General features: G+C 43.2%; 4 protein-coding genes across 4 annotated transcripts in view; all 4 read right to left on the bottom strand.

Moving 5' to 3' along the window:
- The window catches only part of LOC138977241 (E3 ubiquitin-protein ligase TRIM56-like), a 9381-nt gene extending 5354 nt beyond the window's left edge, over positions 1-4027 (bottom strand). Inside the window, exons 1-2 of the mRNA XM_070350148.1 lie at positions 3928-4027; positions 660-1793 (exon numbers count right to left, since the gene is read on the bottom strand). Of these exons, the coding sequence (XP_070206249.1) occupies positions 660-1778 (1119 nt within the window). The 5' untranslated portion in view covers positions 1779-1793; positions 3928-4027. The remainder of the gene's footprint in view (positions 1-659; positions 1794-3927) is intronic.
- The window catches only part of LOC138976335 (E3 ubiquitin-protein ligase TRIM56-like), an 88239-nt gene that overhangs the window by 21379 nt on the left and 39360 nt on the right, over positions 1-27500 (bottom strand). The window lies entirely within an intron of this gene.
- Positions 17846-27500, bottom strand: part of LOC138976323 (E3 ubiquitin-protein ligase TRIM56-like) — an 85969-nt gene continuing 76314 nt past the window's right edge. Inside the window, exon 5 of the mRNA XM_070349190.1 lies at positions 17846-20239. Coding sequence (XP_070205291.1) covers positions 20207-20239 — 33 coding nt within the window. The 3' untranslated portion in view covers positions 17846-20206. The remainder of the gene's footprint in view (positions 20240-27500) is intronic.
- On the bottom strand, positions 20688-26142 carry LOC138976937 (E3 ubiquitin-protein ligase TRIM56-like). The gene is made up of 5 exons (XM_070349830.1): positions 25959-26142; positions 23356-24489; positions 22620-22760; positions 22137-22251; positions 20688-20794 (listed from the first exon to the last, which is right to left on the bottom strand). Exons 1-5 carry the CDS (start codon positions 26028-26030, stop codon positions 20688-20690), a joined length of 1569 nt encoding a protein of 522 aa, XP_070205931.1. The 5' UTR covers positions 26031-26142.

Here is a 27500-nt window from a genome sequence, read left to right on the forward strand (position 1 = left end):
GTTTGTGTATGTGCGTGCGTGCATGCATGCGTGCGTATGTACATGTGTGTGTGTGTGTGTGTGTGTGTGTGTGTGTGTGTGTGTGTGACAGTGTGTGTGGGTGTGTGTCTGTTTGTGAGAGAGAAAGAGAGAGAGAGAGAGAGAGAGAGAGAGAGAGAGAGAGAGAGAGAGAGAGAGAGAGAGAGAGTGGGTGGGTGTGTCTATGTGCGTGTGCGTAAGTATATGTGTATGTGTGTATGTGTGTTTGTTTGTAAAGGTGTGTATGTCCGTCTGTCAGTCTATATGTGCGTATGGGTGTGTGTTTTGTGTGTATGAAGTGTGTGTGAGAGAGTGAGTGTCTGCGTGTGAGTGAGTGTGTATGTGTGTACGTGTGTAACTTGGGGTGTATGTGTGTGTGTGTGTGTGTGTATGTGTGTGTGCGTGTGTGTGTGTGTGTATGTGTGTGTGTGTGTGTGTTTGAGAGACTGAGAGAGAGAGAGAGAGAGAGAGAGAGAGAGAGAGAGAGAGAGAGAGAGAGAGAGAGAGAGAGAGAGAGAGAGAGAGAGAGAGAGAGAGAGAGAGGTTTGTCTTTCGCTGGGGTATGCAGTGCCTTGGCGTTGCACTTCTACTTAATTGTATTGCATTATTTAAAAGCAAAAACAGTGTATATATGCTCTTACCGGAACAGGACCGACTGCCGTAGGGCTTATCTTCACCTGACCAAGATCCGACAGTTCCTTCTCAATACGCGACACAGCGGCAGTGTCAATGGTCAGCGTAACCATGGAAACCGACTTCAAGTCCGCTCGGCGTTGACCACAAGTGACCAGTAAGTCCTTCACACGGCCCCTCAGAGCACGAGTGACGTCACACATCCCTTTATTTGTGGACCCTCTGGTGGTGCGATCAGCAACACGTCGGTGTGACGTCAGCCTGCCTCGATGATCCAACAAGGTGACCTTGACGGCTAAGACTGTGTCCTTCACCTTGACCTTGGCATCGAGCGTCATCTTCTTCAGACGACGCCTGCATTCCTTGACGGAGTTCTCTAACTTGTCGCAGGTCCTGTCGATTTCAGCAACAGCGTCCTGCATCGCTTTCTCCGTGGCCTCCAGGTGGCGCTCCAACGCTGCCACGGCTTCTTCCAGCTGCTGCTCTTCCGTCAGCAGTGACGTCACCATCTGACTCAGCTCCTCACGTGACTTGTCTGCTGCTTCCGCCAGTTCAGTCAGGTCTAGGCATGTGCGGTGCTTGGCGCTGGCACACAGGTGACAAATGGCGGCCCCGTGAGTGGGACAGAAGAGCTCGCAGGGCTTGCTGGTGTGCACGCTGCAGTGGTCAGGCTGACTGGCGGCTAGCTCTCCCGCTGTCATGCTGGACAGGTCTTCCACCTTGTGATGGCTGATCGCGGAGAATCTGGTGTGTAGGTCGCTGCAAGACTGGCACATCATGTCGTTACAGTCGAGACAGATAGACACAGCTGCTGACTTGCATCCTACACACACGTGGTCCTTGCTCAGTACACGTGTACTCTCCACTAGCGCTGCCATGGCGACGTCATCCGGTAAGACGTCCACCACCTCCTCCCACCTTTTCGTCTTGCTTTTCTCTTTGGGGTCCGCGATGGCGCCCCTGCAGAGCGGACAGAAGGCCTCGGGATTGGATGCGAGCCAGGAGAGAAGACAGTGGCGACACAGGACGTGAGCACAGGGCAGCAGTTTGGGGTTCTTGAACAGCTCGTGACACACGGAGCATTCTGTGTCATTGTCTGCTGAGCTTGCTCCAGCCGCCGTTGCCATGGTTACAGGTGAGACCTGAAGGAATATAACAACAACGAGAAGTCAATGTTAATGCACAAAAAGGCACAACGTTAAAAAAAACATATTTATATTAGAAGAATATTCACTGCTGTAGCAGCAGCGCTGTCAATGGCGGCGACAACATCAATTACGAATCAAAAAAGTGTTAATGGTTGAGGCTTTAGCCAGCTGAAAGCGTTTTCCAGCAGGACACGACATATATGTTTGATATATATCTGGTCAGCTATCTCGAAAGTTTGAATACATCTTGCAGTTACAGCGTTTTATACCGTGAGCAATACGAAAAAGCAGAACAGGAAAAAAACAGTCAAGTTGCTGATATGTTTTCAACAAAAAAGAAAAACATGTCATGAGATGTTAGGGCCTGGCGGACAGGTCTCACGGACTGCTATATATAGGGGTAATGGTTGGTTCCTTGCACACACACCCCTTTTCCCCCCGTCCTTTCACGCCGTCTCCTCCCCCTCCCCCCTCCCATCCCCAGGACGATGCTCTTTTCAAGAACCTATGTTATGATGTGGACATTTTCCAAACGAGAGCTACACAATTCCTTTGACTGTACACAGCTTTAGATCCTCGGACTGCAGCTTCACTCGGAGAATTGGGGATGGAATATGAGTATAAGCTACACGCTAAACAAACGACATTCAATCAATCAACACTTTAAACAAAAATATATATAGATAAAAGCGGTGCACTTGGAAGTTATAGCCAACGAACGCTAAAGAAGTAGGAAAATAAGTCAGCAGAATGTCTCTATGGCACCATGTTTCCACACAGTCTTAAGTCTTTTCAGTAGGACCTATAGCTTACTGCCTGTAGTTACTGTTGCATACAGCATGATATCATTGTGTAAACGTATAGCCCTCAAACGCCGCGACACGAAGATGTAGAACAAAAAAAATGGGATTATTGTCTTTATGGCAACATTCCGCCACACAGTATCCTGATGTTTTAGGCATGTTACTAGAACGTATAAGTTATTGCTAGTTCCTGCTCTCCATGGCACCAATCTGCCATACAGTATCCTGATGTTTTAGGCATGTTCCGCCACACAGTATCCTGATGTATAAGTTATTGCTAATTCCTGCTACATAGGCCTACAGCTCCATGGCATTCAATAGCATCTATTTTCTGCTAATACGCTACGGTGTTTACTAGAATTAAATGTATTCAGCAATCTTAACCACTGCCATGTGTGGACAAAACTAACACAGCGTACAGTGCACAAAAGACGCACCCGGACAGAAAACCCTTCACTAAAGAACGCGATTGCAAGCATGCACGATAGCAAATTCGATCCGACTTGCTACACGAACAAGTACTGCCCCGTGTGACTCGCTCGATAACATACTGCGACTGCGGACAGCCACACACAGTTCGAATCATTTGTACACCCAGAATATAACCCTGGCCAACACCCTCAATATACCTCTGTTTACAGTCACTCTCTTATCACTGTGTCGTAAATCATGACATTTGTCTTGCTTTGTGTAACGCACGACAGGGCACTAAAGGGAAGTATACGTGAGTAAAACGTCCTATTGCCGGAGCACGGACCCGATAAAGAGTGCCTGAAAAAACACGAATTTGATGGAGGGGTGCCCTATGTTTTCCAAGGAAGCTAGAGGCGTAAGTCTTGGAAAATCAACACAACAGAAAAGCAGCACCATTGACCACGAAATATTTCCCAACAAAAAGAAGTGAGACCCACCATGACAAACACACACACACACACACACATGCACACACACACAATGACACACGCCATGACACACACAATGCCGACACACACCATGACACACACCATGACACACACCATGACACACATAATGACACACACACACAATGACCCACACCATGACATACACCATGACACACACCATGACACACACCATGACACTAACACACACCATTACACATCATGACACACACCACACCCCAGCAAGCCTTGCCAGCGGCCTCAGAATCTCACAGTCATGATCGAATCGAACAAACAGAATACACATTTCCCGAAAACTGAAAGTAGGAACTGTGTTAGTTGGTATCTACATCTTGCTCACTTCACATGTTCAAGCGACAAGTTAGGCCTGTCCAAAAAGATGGTGTTAGCAGAACACATGCTTACCTGCCGTAAGAAATCAAAAACAACTTCCGGTCCGAGATGTCTGCTGAAGTGCACTCACACAGTGACAAGACTTGGTCGCAGTGTGACCTCGTAATGCTATCAGAGACTATAGAGTATACAGAGACGCGTCATCCTTCTTTGCGCTGCGGTGCGAAACTGAGACCGTCCAGCGCAGCGCGGGAAAAGAGCCACTCCCTGCCGCACAAGGTAGCTCGCGAAAAGCGGCTGCTGTCGGCTGTGTTTATATCACGTTTATTCCAGCGTCGCGGACGACGCTGGTATCTGCGGTCGGGAAGACTTTCCACGAATTTGCCTGCAGGGCGCCGCCATGTTTTCTGTGCTCGACTGCGAGCAGACCACAGGCACATTACACCCAAAATTCTTGTAGGCATACACAGACGCAACATAGCATATACAGACAATAACACCCACAACACTTCAACTGCATATGAAAGGAATAAAAATAAATCCGCAAATCAGTCGCGCACAAAACACCAGAAAGAAAAACAAGGAGTACCAAAGCGGCGTGCAGAAACTAAACTGACTCGGAGACTGAGAAGAAACATTTATCACACGATGTGGATAGCAAACATTAAAATAAAACAGATAAGTCAAGCAAAAAATAAACACAAATATCGAAAACACAATAAACAAAGGTAAAGAAAACAAAAAGAGATGCTTGCCGACAGTCAGTGTGTGTGTGCGTGGTTTGCCGTGTGCGTCAGCGGGGTGTGTGTGTGTGTGTGTGTGTGTGCGTGAGTGCGCGTGCATGCGTGCGTAGGCTACGTTCTTGCGTGTGTGCGTTCGAATGAGAAAGAAGAGAGAGAGAGGATTGAACAATGAGGTCACGTTCTCTGTCACATGAATACATATACACACACTGAAGGCTACTTCGGACACGAACACTTGCCAACAACTGTGGTTGGACATGCTTTTGAAATGTAATATTTTTTCGACATGATTTCTGGACATACGAATCCCGCTGTGTTGCCTACTGATGTTGCGAATGATGAAGGTTTTGAGTTGACTGACCTTGAGGAGGGATTGCATCAGGCGTTTATCGTCTCAAATTATATCCTTGCTACTTTTCAGGAGTCAACTATTGCCATTCATGGTAACTTGGATAGTCAATGTTTTTATTTGTTTGATTCCCATCAAAGAAACAGAAATGGTAACCATTCTTCAAATGGCGCTGCAGTTTTGATGTCATCAAGTTAATTCTTTTGCAGAATTGATTGATTTTCTCAAAAGCCATTATCAATGTGTTTATCAATTAACACCTGTTCATTTCTGTCCAACTGCAATGCAAACTCAATGTGGAGGAAACAAGGATTCATTACAAACAAGTCATCCCTGTACATCAACAGATTTATGTACCTCAATCAATACTGCTAGTATGAGTGACAGGAATCTAAAAGAAAAAACAACCAAACGCAAATGTACTACTACTTCTACGACTCGTTTGAATGTAAAACAGAAATGTAACACTATCTGTGACAATGACGGTTCTACGACTCGTTTGAAGGACAGTATAGATCGAACCTTAACCCACAACTACGACAATTTGTGTCAGACTTTTTTGAACAGGAAAATATGCCTCTGTTCAACAGTAACCAAAACATGGAAGATGTTTTTGAAACTTTACAGAAATGTAACACTAGCCTATCTGTGACAATGTTGCTTTTGAATTGAACCCACATTTCTGCCGTGTGCTGACAAAACCGAGTAAGTCCACTGAAGCTAGTTCTGAGATAAACGACTTTTTCTGTTTTATTACATTTCTCAAAAGTGACGATTATCTTGATCAACCTACAGAGATAATAAGATAAATAGCATTATTGTACGTTTACAACCCGAGTTTGATAATGATCTGATGGATGGTTTTTGTTTTGTTGGGCATTTTGTGGACTTACTTGGTTTTGTCACTTTTTTCCATTATATCAGATCTAAAAAAATTGACAGATCTAAGCAAGTGGACTTACTTGGTTTTGTCAAAACATTTGGAAGAAAAAGTAGTGCTTTTTTTGAGGATGAAAGTCGCTTGTTCATTTCAATGCGTTATTCTCTCAGGTGCCAGGAGAAACGTTCCGTATAACTCTCGCTTACTCTATTACACATGTCGTGTGCACATTAGAGCGCTTACTTCCCTTTGCTTATTTGATCTCTAAACAACGCTCTGGCTCATTTCGGTACGATTCTCACAGATACTTTCGAAGCGAACCTGTAACAATGTGTGCGTTTGTGTGTTTGTTCTGATTAAAACCAGTCTTGATCTAAGGACTATGTCCAGTCAAGAATAAAAGCTGGTTCTAATTGTGTATGACTGTGTACGTGAGTGTTAGTTTGAGTGTCTTGGAGAATGATGAGCATATCAGATTGCGGTGATTTTCTAAAATACATATTATTCACGTACAATTTTTTAAGCTACACAGCATGTTTTTTTGTTCCGGTAATGTTTTGTTGTTGTAAGTTTGGGTGGTACGGTTACTACTATAGTTACAGCCTTAAATCACATTATTTGAAATTCAAATCAAACACTATTTACCCGGGTTTGATGTCTTAAAAATCGTTTCTTGAAATTGTTATTACGAAATATTTCTGGACATTAAAATGCTAGCACAGGCACGAAAGTGATTTTATTGCAGGTGTCAATGTTTCCTGAATCTATTTATAGATGTGTTACGTTTGAATTGATATTAAGCAATTCAGGTGCCGTGTGGACATGGTACGGAAACATTCACTGTCCCGATTGACGGGTTTTAACAGCGAGGACGCAATTTTTGTGAAGGCGTTTTAGTTCTGCTTCTTCTTCTTCTTTTGCGTTCGTGGGCTGAAACTCCCACGTACACGTGTGCTTTTGCACGAGTGGATTTGTACGTGGATGACCGTTTTTACAAAACCATTTAGGCAGCCATACGCCGTTTTCGGTGAAAGCATGCTGGGTATTTTCGTGTTTCTATAACCCACCGAACTCTGCTTTGGACTGCACAATCTTTTCCGTGCGCACTTGGTCTTGTGCTTGCGTGTACACACGAAGAGTGATAAGGCACCAGCAGGCCTGCACGTAAGTTGACCTGGGATATCGGTAAAATCTTCACCTTAATTACCCGTCAGGTGCGGCCGGGATTCGAACCCACGACCTTCCGCTTTGGAAAGTCTTTTTTTTTTTCAAAATGATATTTTTTGTCCATCAAAAAGAAAAAATCAATGCGCATCTTGTGTGCTAATTTCTACTTTTTAGAGTGCTTAGATAAGCAGATATGAACAAGTAAGTACACAACCAAAAACAACTTTTTAAGTGTGCATGAATGTTTTGACAAAACCAAGTAAGTCCAAGGGGTTCCCAATTTTCCTATAATGATAGTTTTAAAATTCTTGTCAGACGACCCATACAGAAAATACGTCATTTTAAGTTTAGAACTCACAAATGACGTCATTTAAAGTTTAGAACACACAAATGACCTCTTTCGATAAGGCGAGACATAATGACGTCACCTTATGACGTTTTATTTTAAACATTTTTCTTCTCTATCTATATATAATTCTCCTGACGATCCTTGTCTCTCTCTCTCTCTCCCTCCCTCTATCCCTCCCTATCTCTCTCTTTTCCTCCCTCCATCTCTCTTTCTATCCCTCCCAACCTCTCTCGCTATCTCTCTCCCTCTTACTCTCTTCCTCCTTCCCTAATTCCTCTTTCCCTTTATATCTCTCTCTCCCTCCACCCCCCCCCCCCCCTCGACCCTGATTTCTTTCCCCTCTCTCACTCTCTCCCTGTTTAGTCTCTCTCTCTCTCTCTTTCTCTCTCTCTCTCTCTCTCTTTCTCTCTCTCTCTCTCTCTCTCTCTCTCTCTCTCTCTCTCTCTCTCTCTCTCTCTCTCTCTCTCTCTCTCTCTCTCCATCTTGTGCAAATTCGTAATGTTAACGTTATTTTCACTGTTTTGTCATTTATCTTGACAACACTTCTTCTTTAGCAGCCATGCTTGCACCAAAACTAGCACCCCTACTAACAAGTAAAATGCGGCAAGAATATTCGGATTGACTTTGACGTCATACTGGCAAAAACATTGCATTCTGATTGGTTATAGCGTCATAAAGGTTCTTGTGATTGGTGGATGGACTTACTTGGTTTTACCAGCAAATTGACATGTAATTTTTTTGGAGAAATGTTTGAAGTTGTGGACTTACTTTTCTATATCTCCTTATCTATTTATTTTACAAAGTCAAAATTTACACACAGGCTGCTTCTTGATTTCTTAGTTTTGATGAACAAAAAGATATCATTTTGGGGAAAAAATGGACTTACTCGGTTTTGTCAGCACATGGCAGATGTACTTTAAACAGTTTTTAAGGTGTGGACTTACTTTTTTATATCTCCTTATCTATTTATTTCACAAAGTCACAATTTACACATAAGGTGCGCCTTAATTTCTAAGCTTTGATGAACAAAAAATATCATTTTTGAAAAAAATGGACTTACTCGGTTTTGTCAGCACACGGCAGATTTGTTGAACAGGAGAGAATGTTCCTGTTCAACAGTGCCCAAAACACTGAATCTGACGTTTTTGAATCTTTTCTGTCATCTAACTGAATCTGACGTTTTTGAATCTTTTCTGTCATCTAACCCAATTGCTCATGACTTCATCGATCTTGAACATGCCTACTTTTCAAAGAAAGACAGACAAAAGCGAAATCTGCATGTTAGCCATCTGCCTGAAATGGTCAATGCACTTTTGTAAAATTGTCACAGCTGTAATGCACTTTTGTGAAATGGTCAGTGCTGTTGTGCACTTATGCAAAACTTGGTGCTGTGCTGTTAACATTTGAACAAAATGCATTTTGTTCAAATGTTTAGTGCAACTTGCTACTATATAATCGCTGTATGCGCTTTGTGGTAATAATGCACTGTTGTGAAAAGTTTGCGCTAAATGTTGGCACTATGCATCATTGTTGGAGCACCCTCCTGTAGATGCACCATGCTGAAAAATGTACTTATGAATCAAGCATTGACTGAAATAAACAATTTATATATCCAGCACAACATGCAATTCATTAACTTTTGACCCTAACCTTTAACACTTCCCAAAATAAATCTTTGGTGGACATTGCATCGACGCTGTTCATTTTGAATGAACATTTTTCTTGTATTAACATACTGTCTGTTCTGTCCGGCTGACAGTGCTGCAAACAGTAACTGGATGAAAAAATATGTTTGTTTGTGAACATCCTTTTTAAATGACCATAAAAACACCGCAGAAAATGGTATAGATTAAAATTAAATCAAATTAATTTTCTTAGGCAATATTCGCTGCATCGCTGTAGTTATGCAAACATGATTCAAGTCAGTCTCTTTTCACGAACTAACCGTCGTTAGTTTTGTGTGTTTTAATCAAATACAAATACATACTGAATACATGGTTAGTTAAGCCTGAGAAAATATTCAGGAATTAATCGTTTAACGAAATAGTTCCCGGTTAAATCGGTAACTAAGGCATTTAGTCAATTTGGTGTCGTCCCAGCACATCGAAACTGAAATGGGTTGTCAATAACACGGAGCTAAGAAGTTATCATGTAAGGAAAACTGTAAAATACAGCAACTTAAACCAGATTCTTGTGACCAAGCTGACTTTAAAGAATCTTGATCGATCGATGATTTTCTTATTTCTTTTCAGTTGCTTCTTTCTTGTTCAGAAAGCTCTCTCTCTCTCTCTCTCTCTCTCTCTCTCTCTCTCTCTCTCTCTCTCTCTCTCTCTCTCTCTCTCTCTCTCTCTCTCTCTCTCTCTCTCTCTCTTATTATAATAATAATAATAATAATGGACATTTATTAATCGCCGTTTCTCACAAGAGCTCACGGCGATTTACATATTAATTTCTGCCGTGTGAGATGGAATTTTTTACACAATATATCACGCATTCACATCGGCCAGCAAACCTCAAGCCTATTAGGGCGAGCATTCACATTTCACGGCCTTTATTCCAAGTCACACGGGTATTTGGTGGACATTTTTAGCTATGCCTTTTCAATTTTGCCAGGAAAGACCCTTTTGTCAATCGTGGGATCTTTAACGTGCACACCCCAATGTAGTGTACACGAAGGGACCTCGGTTTTTCGTCTCATCCGAAAGACTAGCACTTGAACCCACCACCTAGGTTAGGAAAGGGGGGAGAAAATTGCGGCCTGACCCAGGCCTGAACACGCAACCTCTCGATTCCGAGCGCAAGTGCGTTACCACTCGGCCACCCAGTCCATTATGAAATTATGGCAAGATTCCGAGGTGGAATAACAGAACTAGTTGTGCACGTTAATCGATATAAGAGATACGATGCGGATATGTTGTTCCAGCGTCGCGGACGACGCTGGTATCTGCGGTCGGGAAAGACTTTCCACGAATTTGCCACAGGGCGCCGCCATGTTTTCTGTGCTCGACTGCGAGCAGACCACAGGCACATTACACCCAAAATTCTTGTAGGCATACACAGACGCAACATAGCATATACAGACAATAACACTCACAACACTTCAACTGCATATGAAAGGAATAAAAATAAATCCGCAAATCAGTCGCGCACAATACACCAGTTAGAAAAACAAGGAGTACCAAAGCGGCGTGCAGAAACTAAACTGACTCGGAGACTGAGAAGAAACATTTATCACACGATGTGGATAGCAAACATTAAAATAAAACAGATAAGTCAAGCAAAAAATAAACACAAATATCGAAAACACAATAAACAAAGGTAAAGAAAACAAAAAGAGATGCTTGCCGACAGTCAGTGTGTGTGTGCGTGGTTTGCCGTGTGCGTCAGCGGGGTGTGTGTGTGTGTGCGTGCGCGTGCATGCGTGCGTAGGCTACGTTCTTGCGTGTGTGCGTTCGAATGAGAAAGAAGAGAGAGAGAGGATTGAACAATGAGGTCACGTTCTCTGTCACATGAATACATATACACACACTGAAGGCTACTTCGGACACGAACACTTGCCAACAACTGTGGTTGGACATGCTTTTGAAATGTAATATTTTTTCGACATGATTTCTGGACATACGAATCCCGCTGTGTTGCCTACTGATGTTGTGAATGATGAAGGTTTTGAGTTGACTGACCTTGAGGAGGGATTGCATCAGGCGTTTATCGTCTCAAATTATATCCTTGCTACTTTTCAGGAGTCAACTATTGCCATTCATGGTAACTTGGATAGTCAATGTTTTTATTTGTTTGATTCCCATCAAAGAAACAGAAATGGTAACCATTCTTCAAATGGCGCTGCAGTTTTGATGTCATCAAGTTAATTCCTTTGCAGAATTGATTGATTTTCTCAAAAGCCATTATCAATGTGTTTATCAATTAACACCTGTTCATTTCTGTCCAACTGCAATGCAAACTCAATGTGGAGGAAACAAGGATTCATTACAAACAAGTCATCCCTGTACATCAACAGATTTATGTACCTCAATCAATACTGCTAGTATGAGTGACAGGAATCTAAAAGAAAAAACAACCAAACGCAAATGTACTACTACTTCTACGACTCGTTTGAATGTAAAACAGAAATGTAACACTATCTGTGACAATGACGGTTCTACGACTCGTTTGAAGGACAGTATAGATCGAACCTTAACCCACAACTACGACAATTTGTGTCAGACTTTTTTGAACAGGAAAATATGCCTCTGTTCAACAGTAACCAAAACATGGAAGATGTTTTTGAAACTTTACAGAAATGTAACACTAGCCTATCTGTGACAATGTTGCTTTTGAATTGAACCCACATTTGTTGAACAGGAGAGAATGTTCCTGTTCAACAGTGCCCAAAACACTGAATCTGACGTTTTTGAATCTTTTCTGTCATCTAACCCAATTGCTCATGACTTCATCGATCTTGAACATGCCTACTTTTCAAAGAAAGACAGACAAAAGCGAAATCTGCATGTTAGCCATCTGCCTGAAATGGTCAATGCACTTTTGTAAAATTGTCACAGCTGTTATGCACTTTTGTGAAATGGTCAGTGCTGTTGTGCACTTATGCAAAACTTGGTGCTGTGCTGTTAACATTTGAACAAAATGCATTTTGTTCAAATGTTTAGTGCAACTTGCTACTATATAATCGCTGTATGCGCTTTGTGGTAATAATGCACTGTTGTGAAAAGTTTGCGCTAAATGTTGGCACTATGCATCATTGTTGGAGCACCCTCCTGTAGATGCACCATGCTGAAAAATGTACTTATGAATCAAGCATTGACTGAAATAAACAATTTATATATCCAGCACAACATGCAATTCATTAACTTTTGACCCTAACCTTTAACACTTCCCAAAATAAATCTTTGGTGGACATTGCATCGACGCTGTTCATTTTGAATGAACATTTTTCTTGTTATGCCCATTGTGCAGGGAAAGTAAGGAAGATGAGTTTTATTTTGTGCTTTGTTGCCCCGCACTTCGTGATTTGCGATGCCAGTTTATTCCTGCTAAGTTTTATAGAAACCCAAGTTTACACAAGTTTTCTATGCTTATGGCATCTGTGAATGAAGGTATTGTTCGAAAGTTGTCAGCTTATGTACGTACAAAGCATTTCGGCTACGTAGTGTTGTTATGTCTTAGTTCATGTAAGCCTACGGTATATTTTATTTGAAATGTAATGTCTTAGTAGTTCGTGTATGATTTATTTCATTTGATGTGTGTGCAAATGTCATTATGTCATTGTATATATGTTCACCCCCGTCATAAGGGGCTACGGCCTAAATGAGTAAACAATCCAATCCAATCCAATCTCTCTCTCTCTCTCTCTCTCTCTCTCTCTCTCTCTCTCTCTGTCTCTCTCTCTCTCTCTCTCTGCCTATACCCTCTGGACTGGTTTCAGGCTGTAGTGTGTATACAGTGTGTGTTTTCACTGTTCCGGTAGAATAGATCTACACGCAGTTCGACGCAACAACTTTTACTGATTTTCCAACATTTAACGAGAGAAAACTGAATTGAAGAAACAATCCTCACCTGCTCTCTTCCTTGGGAAATTTGAACATCCTGAAGCCTTTGGCATGTGCGTTTGAGCAATTGATTCTTTCTTTATTTGGTGTTTAACGTCGTTTTCAACCACGAAGGGTTATATCGCGACGGGTTTGAGCAATTGATGGCCGAACACCATGCCCCACTGCGTTTTCGCGTTGGCGCGGCCATGCTTGTGCAGCACGATATCACTACTGCTGTGAAAAGAGAAAGTAGGTTTTTCCATGTTTCCGCGTTGTGGCGCCACTGGGCTTCCGGTCTCACTTTTCAGGACCGCATGGAGCGTCTCTGTATACTCTACTGTCTCTGATGCTATGAATCCAGCTCGGCGCACTGCGGGTGTGTCAAAGAGGTCACGTGACTTACTGTCTTCAAACAGGCGCTTGCTTTCTAACTTAACTTAATGAGGGTTTTCAAAAGAGCACAACACTACCAATATAATGAACCACATACAACCACCACCGTTTGATGTCTTTTGAAAATAGCGTTTAGAGTCAAGACTCGATAGCACTCGGTCGTTGCAAAGTTAGAAAGGTAACTGTATTAGCGTGTAATAGGTCGCATCAATTTCTTCTGTCAACAATGGTATGTTTCAGTAGGTGCTTACTTTCAAGATTACTACCAGAGGTAACAGAGAACGCATACTTATGTGCTTCATTATATTGCTGCAAAACACGCCATATCCGTCTTAAATACGGTCATTCCGGTGACACCCAAGTGTTAGGTGTGCACAACCGGCATTTGCATCTGCTGTATGCACTGTGGTGGTTTGCCTAGTACGATTATGTTTTGTATTATGTTATGTGAGTCTTGTAGATAGAGGCTGTTTTGTGGCACGAATGGTAAAGAGAACACATGCAGTTTCATCCTTCAGTTAGTATCCTGATGTTCATTGTTTCAGGAGTTATATTAAGTCATGGGACTCAGAATTGTGCCAGAGTGTTTCCTTATCAATGCTTTGTTAATATCACATAAGTTAATAATTGCTGCGGGAAATATAGCTCAGTTAGTAGCGGCGCTGGCTTCAAAACCACTTGTCGTTATCGGCGTGGGTTCGATTCCCACGATCGGCAAGGAATATATTCCCCAGTGTCAACTTTGTGCAGACTCTCCTCGGTGTCCGAACACTCCCGTGTGCACGCATGCACACGATACAGAACCCAAGTTCACAGCGAAAGTCTCAGGGCTTGGAAACATGAATACACGCATGCAGGAACAACATAACACACTGGGTAGCGCCGTATATTGTATGCTTTCCCTGGTATAACAAAGCAGCCCGAATTTCCATGAGGGTAACCCCACAAGACTATTTGAAATCTTATCCTTATTTTGTTTTACACACACACACACACACACACACACACACACACACACACACACACACACACACACACACACACACACACACACACACACACACACACACACACACACACACACACACACACACACACACACACACACGAACGCAGTTTTATTTACAAAAGTTAAAAGTACTTTATTGACAGAACAGAACGACTTGCATATAGTCATGACACTATTTGTTTCGACAAAGCCACATTGTAAAAACAAAGTGATGCAGTCCACAGCAGGTCTACTTGACGTCAACCCAAGTTTATAACGCGAATAACACATACGTTCAATGTGTATTTGTGTGTCTTACATGTATGCACGTTTTTACTGAGTATTTAAAAAAGACGAAATCGCTGAAATAGATGCACATTCAGACGAGGGTGGTGGTAAAAGCAATACAGTGTCACTGATGGCCTGAATTGTTTCGATCTGCATTTATAGGCTAGGCAGATTTCATCAGATTTCACCTCCTGTGTGAACAAATTGCTATAAAATTTATTTCACCTTTTTTGTACTCTACATGCATCCATTGATCAGGTAAAACCGAGTTGGCCAACGTTTTCCCATGCGAACTATATTTTTGAAGCTTTTAAAGAATGATGACAACTGCGCAATAACGGTATTCCGAATATGCTCCGTCCCTCACTTCTCACGTCTATAACATGTCTTATTTTAAGGGATGTGCCATATGTCACTCATATAGTATGTAAGAAAAGCACATTCAGTTGATAAATAGGTTCAATTGCATTTATTTAGCGCGAAATAACGTAGCCGAAGCTCAAATCTAGCGCATTCGGTGTGGTTTCACAGGGCGCGTCTCCCGGGTCGCGTTTGACAGGTATGTGAGTTGACAATTACTGTGCTGATATTCTCCCTCCTTTACCCGTTACTGTTGCATTACACATGTGAACATGCACACGCACACTCTATTCAACATGACCTCGTACTTACGCTAAAGCCCGTCTTCATCGTCTGATGTACCTACACAGGCAACCTCGGTCACAGTGTTGGCACAGCTCTCCCCTCTGCACTCTCCACAGCCAGACGTACACACGAGGCCGTGTTTTCGGCATGAACATCTTGCTGTTCGACACTCTGTCTTGCAATTGCATCGGATGACATCGAGTAGATCACCAGGAGCAGCAGCAATGTCAATGAGAATAGGAAGCATGGCGCCTTGAACAATCTCCCATCCCCAGTCCATCGAATCCAGGAGGAACTGTTCTTGATGCAAGTGCATCCATTCTTGCACCTGGAAGTATGTTCTCATGGAATGGAATTTAGCTGCTGCTGAAGGTGGGAGTTTGCAGGGCTGAAACGATGAGGTACATGTAGAGACTTTCTGAATGTACTTGATGTAGCGGAGGAAGTTCAAAGTGTATCTTTCCTTCCCCCCATAGAGTTCTACAAAGGCCCTTTCTCCTGCTCCTATCAGCTCATCAGTGTGTAACCGAGTGCCGAAACACTACGATCACCTCGGGAGGCGAAGTGCAATCAAACAGGATTGAAAATGTTAGGGCTAATTTCTTAGCGCTATAAACACTATTATGCAAACCCGAAGGTTTCCATGAACATACAGACAATCGGAAACCACCAGACCCCATCACAAACAGAATTCTACAATACACCGGTGTTGACTTTTAAAGGCCAACAACTCGGGTGCAGAGTCTGCTGTGAAAGGAGCGGAAGCCTCCCCTGTCACAATCGCCCCCGTTTGAATGAACTTCGTCCCAAAGTTCCGAACCGGGGGACCACTCTCCATCCCAAGTTCGCAGAATGGGAACAGCACGAAAATGTTCAGTGGTCATATTATGCCATTACCTGAACATATCATGCCGAGTCCCATCCCTGCTCGCAAGCACCAGATGTAACCGAGTGCCGAAACACTACGATCACCTCGGGAGGCGAAGTGCAATCAAACAGGATTGAAAATGTTAGGGCTAATTTCTTAGCCTTATAAAAACTGTTATGCAAACCCGAAGGTTTCCATGAACATACAGACAATCGGAAACCACCAGACCCCATCACAAACAGAATTCTACAATACACCGGTGTTGACTTTTAAAGGCCAACAACTCGGGTGCAGAGTCTGCTGTGAAAGGAGCAGTAGCCTCCCCTGTCACAAGTGTCTCTGCAAGGACTGGCGCTGAAGACATGGGCCTGCTGCACGAACACTGTTGACTGGGTCAATTTCGTTAAACACATTGGTTTTCCAATCCCGAATGGACTGCTAGTTGTATTGCATCCACCAAAGGCGTGCGCAAACAGGATGTTCTCACAAACGTGAGATCCAAGAACAGTCTCGACTTTTCTGATGTCCCACACTTTTGCAGCTGATTTTGCTGTCGATGATCTCACTGATGTGAAGAAGACGGGGCAGTGATCTGGCGTAAGATGGTACAACAGAAGGATGAGCAGATCGGTGTCCTCGCCAACCAGAATCACGTTTCCCTTCCTTGCCAATTCCAGAGAAGTCTTTACGACGAGCCTATCAGCATCAGCAGTTGTATGGACAGTGTCAAAGCCGTGCTGTGAAAAACGGGAACTAAGGAGGTTGATGAACCGCTGTTTGTTGTTTGGATTCGTCAGGAAGCGCTCCTTTGGTTCGCACAGGACCATGTCACCCTCAAAAGTGATGGCACATGCTGTATTGGTTCTGCTTGTTCTTCACAAATGGGCTGCATCTTTGGTGGTAGGTCCGCAGTTGTATCCATCAAAAACAACAGTTCCTTTGCCAAAATGACGAATGAGAAAGTCTGCGTAACTCTGAGTAAGCTGGTTGTATGTTGAACCACGGCACCAGGGCAGAAGGTGCAACAGCAAGCCACCATCGATGACATATGTTACATCATCAGGAATAACACCATTTACCTGCTTTGTTGAAGTCCAGATGTAAGTTGCCAGTGCAGCCTTGGTACCTTGTCTTGGCAGACCACCCGAATCAAACAGCGATGCTGGGACACTGCACATCTCAAAGGCAAAGGCGTCCTCAAGACATCCGTTGGTGTTCTTCACAGTTGTCACTAGTCTCTGGAACAACAGCATGGAGTGAACATGTACTAGATCATCGTGCAGATTGGACGACTTGGCTTTCAGAGCCATGGTTACAGCTTGATCCTTCTTTTTAAAGGTGAAATCCACAACATTATTTCCGATCATGCTGCTCAGAATCTTGTTTCCTACGCCTTTTGCTTGTTCTGCATTCACAGTAGCTTCAGCTTCTTTTCCGCTTGAAATGGATCGGAGGGCTGTATCCACAGTGAAAGGGTTCCTATCAAGCAGATATCTCAAGATCAGCTGAATGTCTGTGTGATCTCGCTTCTGCCTTGCCACGCTCAACTCTTTGTGCTGCGTTTGTTGCTCGCTAGAATGGAATGCAACGTCTGTGACAGACTGCATTGCGTCGGGGATTTCTGCACAGGCAGGCATACACAGTAGTAGGTGGGAGATCAATGCCATATGATTGCGCAGCATTCAGTTCAAATTTCCGTACCTCTGTGTAAGAACAGCTACAGCCAAGGTGGCTGAGGGTATCGATCAGAAACCGTGAACCGAATGATCGGTGCAAACTGCTATGGTGCAATAACAGTGTTTGGCCTACTGAGCTGAATGATTGCTTGTCCTATTGCACTGATATAATGTTAGGTAACCTTGAAAGAAATACATGTACATATCCACTAACAAATGCACAGATTAATAAATAAACGCAACGTAAGTAGGTGAAGCTGAACATGGAAAAAAAACTTATTACCTAACAGTCACATGCACGATCCACGTTGTTCTCAATGGACATAATTTCACAAGGCACATAGACAAAGACTGAATCTGCAATCGCCTAATAATCATTATAATGCGAGCAGTGAAATGCGCCCCTGGGAAACAAACAAATATATCTATACATAGATGAGACCAATAAACTGCTTACGCCATGCTGATTAAGCTATCGTGTGATGTTATTGAATAGTTTCCTTGGGTAGCTTGTGAAAAACTGTCGCTCCGAAAACTAAAATAAAATGTACGATATTTCGGACTCATCGCATGGTTTTTTCCCGGCCAACTCGATTAGATGTGTGCAGGCACACTGAAATGAATCAACTGCACCTAAAATGAATTTTATAGCAATTACTTCGCACACATCCAAACGCTTCCCAGCCTATTAGTGCACGGTTGGAATTTCCCTGAAATCTGCAATCACACCTGGATTGTGTGGCCATCGAGCGCCGAAAATGGCGTTTCTTTTTTCTTTTTTCTTTTCTTCTTCTTTTTTTGTTTGTTTTGCAAATGGCGTTCCGATGCGTTTTGAATGCAGACTTGTTCTAATTGTCGACAAAACAGTTCGTATTCGGCTTCGGTACGGGAGTCTGAGGGTCGCAGGAATCATAACATAGCAAAGAAAGACATTGTTTTCGTGCAATGCTAAAAAAAAAGAGAATCTTAAACTAACGAGGCAGAATATTGTAAAGTTAAATGCTTCACGTCAGAGCGTGTAGACGAGAGGCGGTCAACTATGTGAGAAGGTTGTACACCGTGTTGCCTTGACTGAGCTAAGTCAAACACTTCATGAAGTCTTGTTCAACACAACAGTTCTACATGTTTTTGACATTTTGTTCAATAACGTCTTAATTAATAGGTAATAATAGGTAACAAGCGCCTTGAGTCGCCTTGTGTGGTGAGATATGTGCGCGATATAAATACTCGTAAATAAGTAAATAAAAATAAAATAAAAATAAAAATAATGCCTCTGCTGTCGAGATCGTGGAAGGCAATGCAGTGTCGGACCATGTCGCTGATTATGTGGCATGTATTAACAGAACCAGAGACGAAAACTGTCAGTCGGAGCCTTTTTTTCTCTCAGAACACATATTAACGAGGAATTCGGTTTTGTTTTGGGACGAAAAGCGAGCAAACTAACTACTAAGACAGAACAAAATTAACAAACCAAAAGACAAATTAAACAAAAAACGTACCAATAAAACAAAACACCTGTGCACAGTCGAAAAATAATTCGAGCGAAAATAATGTGCAATGGTTCTGACCATGTATACATAATGGTCAACCGAATATAATCATTGGTGTGTCAGCAAACCTATTCTTACCTTTAACACAATATCATCACCGGTCTATTTAGCAAAGCTTTCAATTCTATTGAACACAATATCATCACAAGTTGTCATCAAACCTTTAACTTCTATTCAACACAATATCATCCCCGGTTGTGCTTAGCAAAGCTTCGACTTCTCGGAGACGATACATTTCCAATAAAAATACGGTAACCATCAGAGGAGTTTCTCAAGGTTGTTCATGGGATAACGTACAGTGTCAGTGTCCCTGTCAAAGACATATATCTCTTGTTGGTAGGTCTCTCAAGGTTGGTCATGGGATAACGTACAATGTCAGTGCCTCTGTCAAAGACATATATCTCTTGTAGGTAGGTCTCTCAAGGTTAGTCAAGGGATAACGTACAATGTCAGTGTCCCTGTCAAAGACATATATCTCTTGTAGGTAGGTCTCTCAAGGTTAGTCATGGGATAACGTACAGTGTCAGTGTCCCTGTCAAAGACATATATCTCTTGTAGGTAGGTCTCTCAATGTTAGTCATGGGATAACGTACAGTGTCAGTGTCCCTGTCAAAGACATATATCTCTTGTTGGTAGGTCTCTCAAGGTTGGTCATGGGATAACGTACAATGTCAGTGTCCCTGTCAAAGACATATATCTCTTGTAGGTAGGTCTCTCAAGGTTAGTCATGGGATAACGTACAGTGTCAGTGTCCCTGTCAAATAAATATATATCTTGTAGGTAGGTCTCTCAAGGGAGGAGTCCACTATTCAGCTCACGGGGTAGATCCACATGATTGACACGTGACAGTTATAGGTGTGACGTCATGTCTCTTACGCCAGACACCGGGCTGTGGGTCTCTGTGTTCCGCTCTCAGCCAAGGTGTGTCGGGGGAAGAACGGATACCTGAACATGAATTACGGGACTACAATGAGTATGCCTTGATTTGTAAATGTGCACAAGTAAACTTTAGCAACTCGCTTTTAGCAGACAGGACGCGACGATACCCCCACCATACACACACACACGTATGTCCAGACGTGCGAACGAACACACACACACACACACACACACACACACACACACACACACACACACACACACACCACACACACACGAACTCACACACACACACACACACACACACTCAATAACACACCCCCACACCCCCCCCACACACACACACACATATTATTATTCACTCACACACACATACAGAGAGGAACAAAAGCTGCAAATGAGACAGTCAGTCGGACAGAAGAATTGTGGACAGAGACTCGCCTGTTTATATTGCCAAAACAGTTCAAAGAAAGCAAAGCAGGGCGTGGGAACAGTGGTGGCGATGACTCCCCGATCACTGCCGTTGACCCACAGGTGGAGCTCTGCCTTGGTCGTCACCATCACTCCCACACGTGTTCCCTCTGACAGGCCGTGTGTTGCGTCGTTCAGGTTGTTCTCCTCCTGTTGACATGATTCTGTGGACTTCATATGTATGTGCGTGTGTGTGTATATATGTGTGTGTGTGTGTGTGTGTGTGTGTGTATTTGTGTGTTTGTGTGTGTGTGTGTGTGTGTGTGTGTGTATGTGTATGTGTGTGTGTGTGTCTGTGCGTGTGTTAGTGTGTGTGTATGTGTGTGTGTGTGTGTGTGTGTGTGCGTGCGTGTGTTAGTGTGTGTGTATGTGTGTGTGTGTGTGTGCGTGCGTGTGTTAGTGTGTGTGTGTGTGTGTGTGTGTGATAAAACAAAAATGTTGCCTTAATGACATCCGACAGCGATTGACCAGGAAAATCAACTTCGCTAATACATTGGCTAACATTTTGTTACTGATAATTTCAGTGTGTGTTGAAATAAGTTTGACTAGAATATCATAATGTTAAACTTCCTGAAGCTATACTTATATCTATTTTGGGACATGGCAGATGGTGAACACATTAAAACAACGCTTTTATTTCACTCAACTTACATATTTTTCAGAGTACGATCACCTTTACATCTCCTGATGCTATTTTTCAACATAAAGGTAATGGTACGTTTTGAAGGTCTGTGCAAATATGTCACGGTCAATGTTTTTCTCTTGTTTGCATATACGGTTGTGGGGACTCGATCTGCTCGGCATTGTGTCATGTTTTGGTTAAACTCGATCGGATGCGTCAGGAAATATGCACATGCGAATTAAGAAACTGATCTAATTTTAGCCTACGAAAACGTCATGTAATTACACTATTTCCAGTCATATTGGACAGACACGTTACAATATTTCAAACGTAAACACATCATTTCCAGAAACGTAAACCAAGGATTAATACTACTTCCAATATAGGTAATGTGGTTGTAACTGTTCGGTCAGAAACTCCATTCAATTACCCAACCCTCGTTTATCTCAATCTTGGCATGTCATCATATTCACATTTCTGTAACATAAAGTCTGTCCGACTGATTTCTCTCTTTTTCACACTTGTTACAGCACACTCTAAAAATATCACAGGCAAAATATTAGCGAAATCGATTGTGTGTGTCGATCGGTGTGGCTTAAAAAAAGTTCCCTTAAAAAAACTCTTTTATATTCTAAACATTACATATTCTAAAGACAAACCCAACATCACTTTGGAAACAATCCCCAACACATTTTCTGTTTTCCTTTCTTGTAACCAAAAATTGGTATCAAAAAGTGTCGTAACTTTAAAATGTAGACATATAATTATATCATGCAGCGTATGATACACACTAACGAGCAAAGTTGTGTGAACATGACCTTACTGTGTGTCCACGGTTGTACACAGCATAACTGATGACAACAGCCTCACTGCCCCATCCATCGATAGCTGTGTCAGGCAGACGGAGGTGATCGGGATCAGTCAGCACCACTCCACACGGCAGGTAGCGGAAAATGTCCTGCGGGTCTCGCTTGTCTATTCGGATCTGCACACAATTCCGTTTCTGTTACAATTTAACTTCACATGTTGTTTTGTTTGGAGATCTTAGTGTTTGCACATGTAGGCAGACAGACAACGACAATGACAAAGACAAATGCAATTCTTTATTTAAACAATGGTAATAGAGTATGAAGTAATATTGTTTTGTTTTACATCAGGCACCGGAGAGTACACACAGACAAAAAGGCAGACAGGCAGACAGGCAGACAAACACACACACACACACACACACACACACAAACACACACACACAAACACACACACACAAACACACACACACACACACACACACACACACACACACATATACACACACAGATGCACACACACACACACACACACACACACACACACCTCATACACCACGTCGGGCACCATGGGCTGGTCAGCAACAACAATACCATTGATATTACCCTCCACTCTCTCTGCTGTCAGACCGTCGTTGCTCAGTACAATGTTCTTCCCGTGGTTTGTGTGAAAACGCCACCCAAGGCTCTGAAACAACGATACACCACACACATTTAATCAATCGCCAATCAACAACCCAAAGGGACTGATGACGAGGTGCAAACAAAACTTAATCATTATATTCATCGCAGCAGAGGTTGTAACGTATGCAAAGTGCTCAAAGTGAATCGTCAAGTGTATCAGGGAATTACAAAAATGTCGTAGCTAGACTGTGACAAAATAGCGTTTGTTTTTACCGACGTTTGCCATAATTTGTGTTTAGAATGCTGCATTGCCATGCCAACTTTAGAGAAATACACAATATTTGTTGAAAACGTAAAGTTGAGATAATGTTATCAATGCAGGCATGTTTTATTTTAATGAAAACTTATTCCAATTTTGAAGTTTGATAATGGTTGTATTTTCTCTGTTTCTATGGTGCTCGTCTTAACAAGTACAAATGTTAGTGCGCTTCGCAAGGAATCCAATAACAATATAACCTTTTTCATTGTGTAAACTAAATGCGACGGCGTTTCTGTATATAAGTCAACCGTTCACAGGCTGACTATCAGAGGGTAAAAAGCAACAACAACAACAACAACAACAACAACAACAGCAACAAAACCATTATAGATGTTCTCACCTGAACAGGACCGACTGACGCAGGGCTTATCTTCACCTGACCAAGCTCCGACAGTTCCTTCTCAATACGGGATACAGCGGCAGCGTCAATGATCAGCGTTACCATGGAAACCGATTTCAAGTTCACTCGGCGTTGACCACAAGTGACCAGTATGTCCTTCACACGGTCCCTCAGAGCACGCGTGACGTCACACATCCCTTTATTAGTGGACCCTCTGGTGGTGCGATCAGCAACACGTCGGTGTGACGTCAGTCTGCCTCGATGATCCAACAAGGTGACCTTGACGGCTAAGACTGTGTCCCTCACCTTGGCATTGGCAATGAGCGTCATCTTCTTCAGACGACGCCTGCATTCCTTGACGGAGTTCTCTAACTGGTCGCAGGTCCTGTCGATCTCAGCAACAGCTTCATGCACCACTTTCTCCGTGGCCTCCAGGTGGCGCTCCAACGCTGCCACAGCTTCTTCCAGCTGCTGCTCTTCTGTCAGCAGTGACGTCACCATCTGACTCAGCTCCTCACGTGACTTGTCTGCCGCTTCCGCCAGTTCCGTCAAGTCTGGGCATGCGCGGTGCTTGGCGCTGGCACACAGGTGGCAAATGGCGGCCCCGTGAGTGGGACAGAAGAGCTCGCACGGCTTACTGGTGTGCACGCTGCAGTGGTCAGGCTGACTGGCGGCTAGCTCTTCCGCTGTCATGCTGGACAGGTCTTCCACTTTGTGGTCACGTGCCATGGCGAATTTCTTGTGCAGATCACTGCAAGACTGGCACATCATTTCGCAACAGTCGAGACAGATAGACACAGCCGCTGACTTGCATCCCACACACACGTGATCCTGGCTCAGTACACGTGTACTCTCCACCAGCGCTGCCATGGCGACGTCATCGGGTAAGGCGTCCACCGCCTCCTCCCACCCCTTTGTTTTGCTTTTCTCTTTGGGGTCCGCGATGGCGCCCCTGCAGAGCGGACAGAGGGCCTCGGGGTTGGAGGCGAGCCAGGAGAGAAGACAGTGGCGACACAGGACGTGAGCACAGGGAAGCAGTTTGGGGTTCTTGAACAGCTCGTGACACACGGAGCATTCTGTCTCAGTGTCCGCTGTACTTGCACCAGCCGCCGTTGCCATGGCTACGAAGTAGTCCTGAAATCACCGACGAGTAAAAGTAGGTGCCAAACAAAACGGAGGCAAATTCACAAAAAACATTATTGGCAGGAGCAGCACTCTCCAAGGAAACAACAAGCAATGCAGTAGCAGCAGCAACACCACATTTACTACTACTACTACCACTACTAGTCTACCACTACTACTACTACTACTAGTCTACTATTACTACTACTACTACCACTACTAGTCTACTATTACTACTACTACTTGTACTACCACTACTAGTTTACTTCTACTACTACTACTACTACTACTACTACTACGCAAATTGACGGAACAAAGAATGGTCATAAACCTGTTAAATACCAGTGACAAGCATTGTGTGCGGTTTGATGTTCGTTTGGTCTTTATTAAGACTACTTACAAACTGAAGAATACTCCTCGACAAGCCGGACCTTTTTTTATTCAGTATAATTCCTTTTCAGTTATTATTTGACAGTATATGAAGGAGAGAAATGGACCTACGCATGAACGCTTAATCGTTCAGACACAACATGACAGCATCAAAACAAATGCACGTAGAAGTCGCAGCCCAAGAACACAGAAGAAGCAGTAGGATAAGTCAGAAAAAAAATATCTACATCACCATCCCTTACAATGCAGAGTTTGGATTTTTAGGCCTGTCCTTCGAATTAAATCTTACACCAGTAGTTCCTGCTTCATGCATCGTCATCACATTCATTAACTTCTTCTCTTCCAACACTTCAATGTTTACCGAATAATTACATATAACAGTAATGTACAGCAGTATGATTGTGGACACAACAAACACAGGGGAATGCAATCTACAATGTACAACACATAACAGCGCAGAAAACCCTTTAAATAACATTGGTGTGTGTGTGTGTGTGTGTGTGTGTGTGTGTGTGTGTGTGTGTGTGTGTGGGTGCGTGCGTGTGTGTGTGTGTGTATGTGTGTGCGTGTATGTGTGTGTGTGTATGTGTGTGTGTGTACAATTGTGCGTGTGTGTGTGTGTATATATTTGTGTGTATATATTTGTGTGTGTGTGTATGTGTGTGTGTGTGTGTGTGTGTGTGTGTGTGTGTGTGTTATAAAACTCGTTTTTGTTAACAGAGACAAAACATAATATTTAAAAGACACGCACGTTAACAAAATCAAAAAGAATGTCTAAACAGTCGTGGAACAAGGTCAAACCCAAGGGGTCTCGAAACTGGAATCACACCGATCGAAATAAAATCATGAATGTGCAAGCATACACGACGCTCGATAAAACATCTAGAACAGACAGACAAGGTAGTGTGGTGAATACTGCACAGGACTGACACACTTCCACATATTGCGCGCACGCGCCACCAGGCAGGCACACACCGTAATTTGATAAACACTGTAGGCTACACCTACAGCATAAAACCCCTAAATGAACGCACTAAACTTCAGCTGTTATGCAAGCGACGAATTGCCGATTTCCGCATATTCAAACGTACCACGCAGTTTGTGAAATGCAAACACACACGGCTTGTTTTGTACGGAACACAATACTCGACGAACATTGACATTGAGTTTTAACGCAGCAGAGAATGTGACACTGAAATCATGAAGTAAAACTCCCTCATCGAGAGAAAGAGAAATGAGAAACATCACAACACAAACAGAGCAAGGCAAGCAGTGTGTAACTCACACACAGCAAGTCTAGCTAGCTCCCTCTGTGTCTTAGCCTACTGCTATGATCGAACAGAAAACACATTTCCCGGAAACAGAAAGTAGGAAATGTCCAAAGAGAGATTCCACACCCAGCTGTATTACCACGTCTGAGAAACAAACTTGGACTATATAAACAGAGAATGCAGCAGAGAACACGTACACTTACCTGCAGTAATGAGCACTGAACAACTGTCAAGGTTTGATATGTCTGTTGGAATGCACACACAGTGACAAGACTGGATCGCAGCGTGACCTCGTACTGATACGGCGCCAACACTGACTGTGGAGTGTGAGCGTGTCACATGAATGTGTGCAAATCAGACAGGCGCTTGCTTTCAAAATAAAGATGTACAAGGTTTGCGAAAGTGATGCAATGAAAATCACAAAGCCCCCGCGGCTTAATATTTTTGTTGAATTCCACACACAGACTATATAAACAGAGAATTCCATTCAAAGTGTCAAGACTATGTCGCAATGTGTCCTCGCTCACACACAAATGGTTTTCGTCTAGTATTGAGGTAGGCGTATGCTTTCCAAGTTTCAAAGAACGACGATGATTTTAACAGAGAAGGCACGTACCTGTGATGATAAACACAGCAGAAGTCCCTCTAGTGTCTATGAATGTTGGAATAAAGCTTAATTGCCGTGCACTAGCTCTTGGCAATGAATTGCACCTACGTACAGTTATATCGCAGGCAGGCGGATGGTTGGCTGACAAAAAGATTGGGTTACTTCCTTGTTCACTACTTGGGTCTTCACACAGGCGCTCGCTTTCAAGTAACTACCAGAGGCTTCAAAGAAAAGATTGACCGGCACGGTTGGCCTAGTGGTAAGGCGTCCGCCCCGTGATCGGGAGGTCGTGGGTTCGAACCACGGCCGGGTCATACCTAAGACTTTAAAATTGGCAATCTAGTGGCTGCTCCGCCTGGCGTCTGGCATTATGGTGTTAGTGCTAGGACTGGTTGGTCCGGTGTCAGAATAATATGACTGGGTGAGACATGAAGCCTGTGCTGCGACTTCTGTCTTGTGTGTGGCGCACGTTATATGTCAAAGCAGCACCGCCCTGATATGGCCCTTCGGGGTCGGCTGGGCGTTAAGCAAACAAACAAACAAAAAAACAAATTTTCACTTGCCGAGTCCCACAAGGTAGACGCGTAATCAATAACAATATGACCATTAAAGAATAGTTTCCTGGCTTCCAAATTCAGAAAGTGCTTGATTCTAGATAAGTAGAGGTTACATGCCGAGTCTCAGTGATTATCAAAAATAATGGTCGAAGTTAGCGGATCATGAAAAATGCGAGCTTCAGCGAGCTTTTTCATGAC

The sequence above is a fragment of the Littorina saxatilis genome, linkage group LG9 (genome assembly GCF_037325665.1).
Source record: "Littorina saxatilis isolate snail1 linkage group LG9, US_GU_Lsax_2.0, whole genome shotgun sequence".
NCBI classification, from domain to species: Eukaryota; Metazoa; Mollusca; class Gastropoda; order Littorinimorpha; family Littorinidae; genus Littorina; species Littorina saxatilis.

Coding starts and splice junctions, on each gene's coding strand:
- LOC138976937 (XM_070349830.1), bottom strand. CDS start 26,030: ATGTCAATGTTCGTCGAGTATTGTGTTCCGTACAAAACAAGCCGTGTG. Junction 24,490..25,958: donor TGCATTTCACAAACTGCGTG/GTACGTTTGAAT, acceptor CGGTGATTTCAG/GACTACTTCGTAGCCATGGC. Junction 22,252..22,619: donor TGCCCGACGTGGTGTATGAG/GTGTGTGTGTGT, acceptor AATTGTGTGCAG/ATCCGAATAGACAAGCGAGA.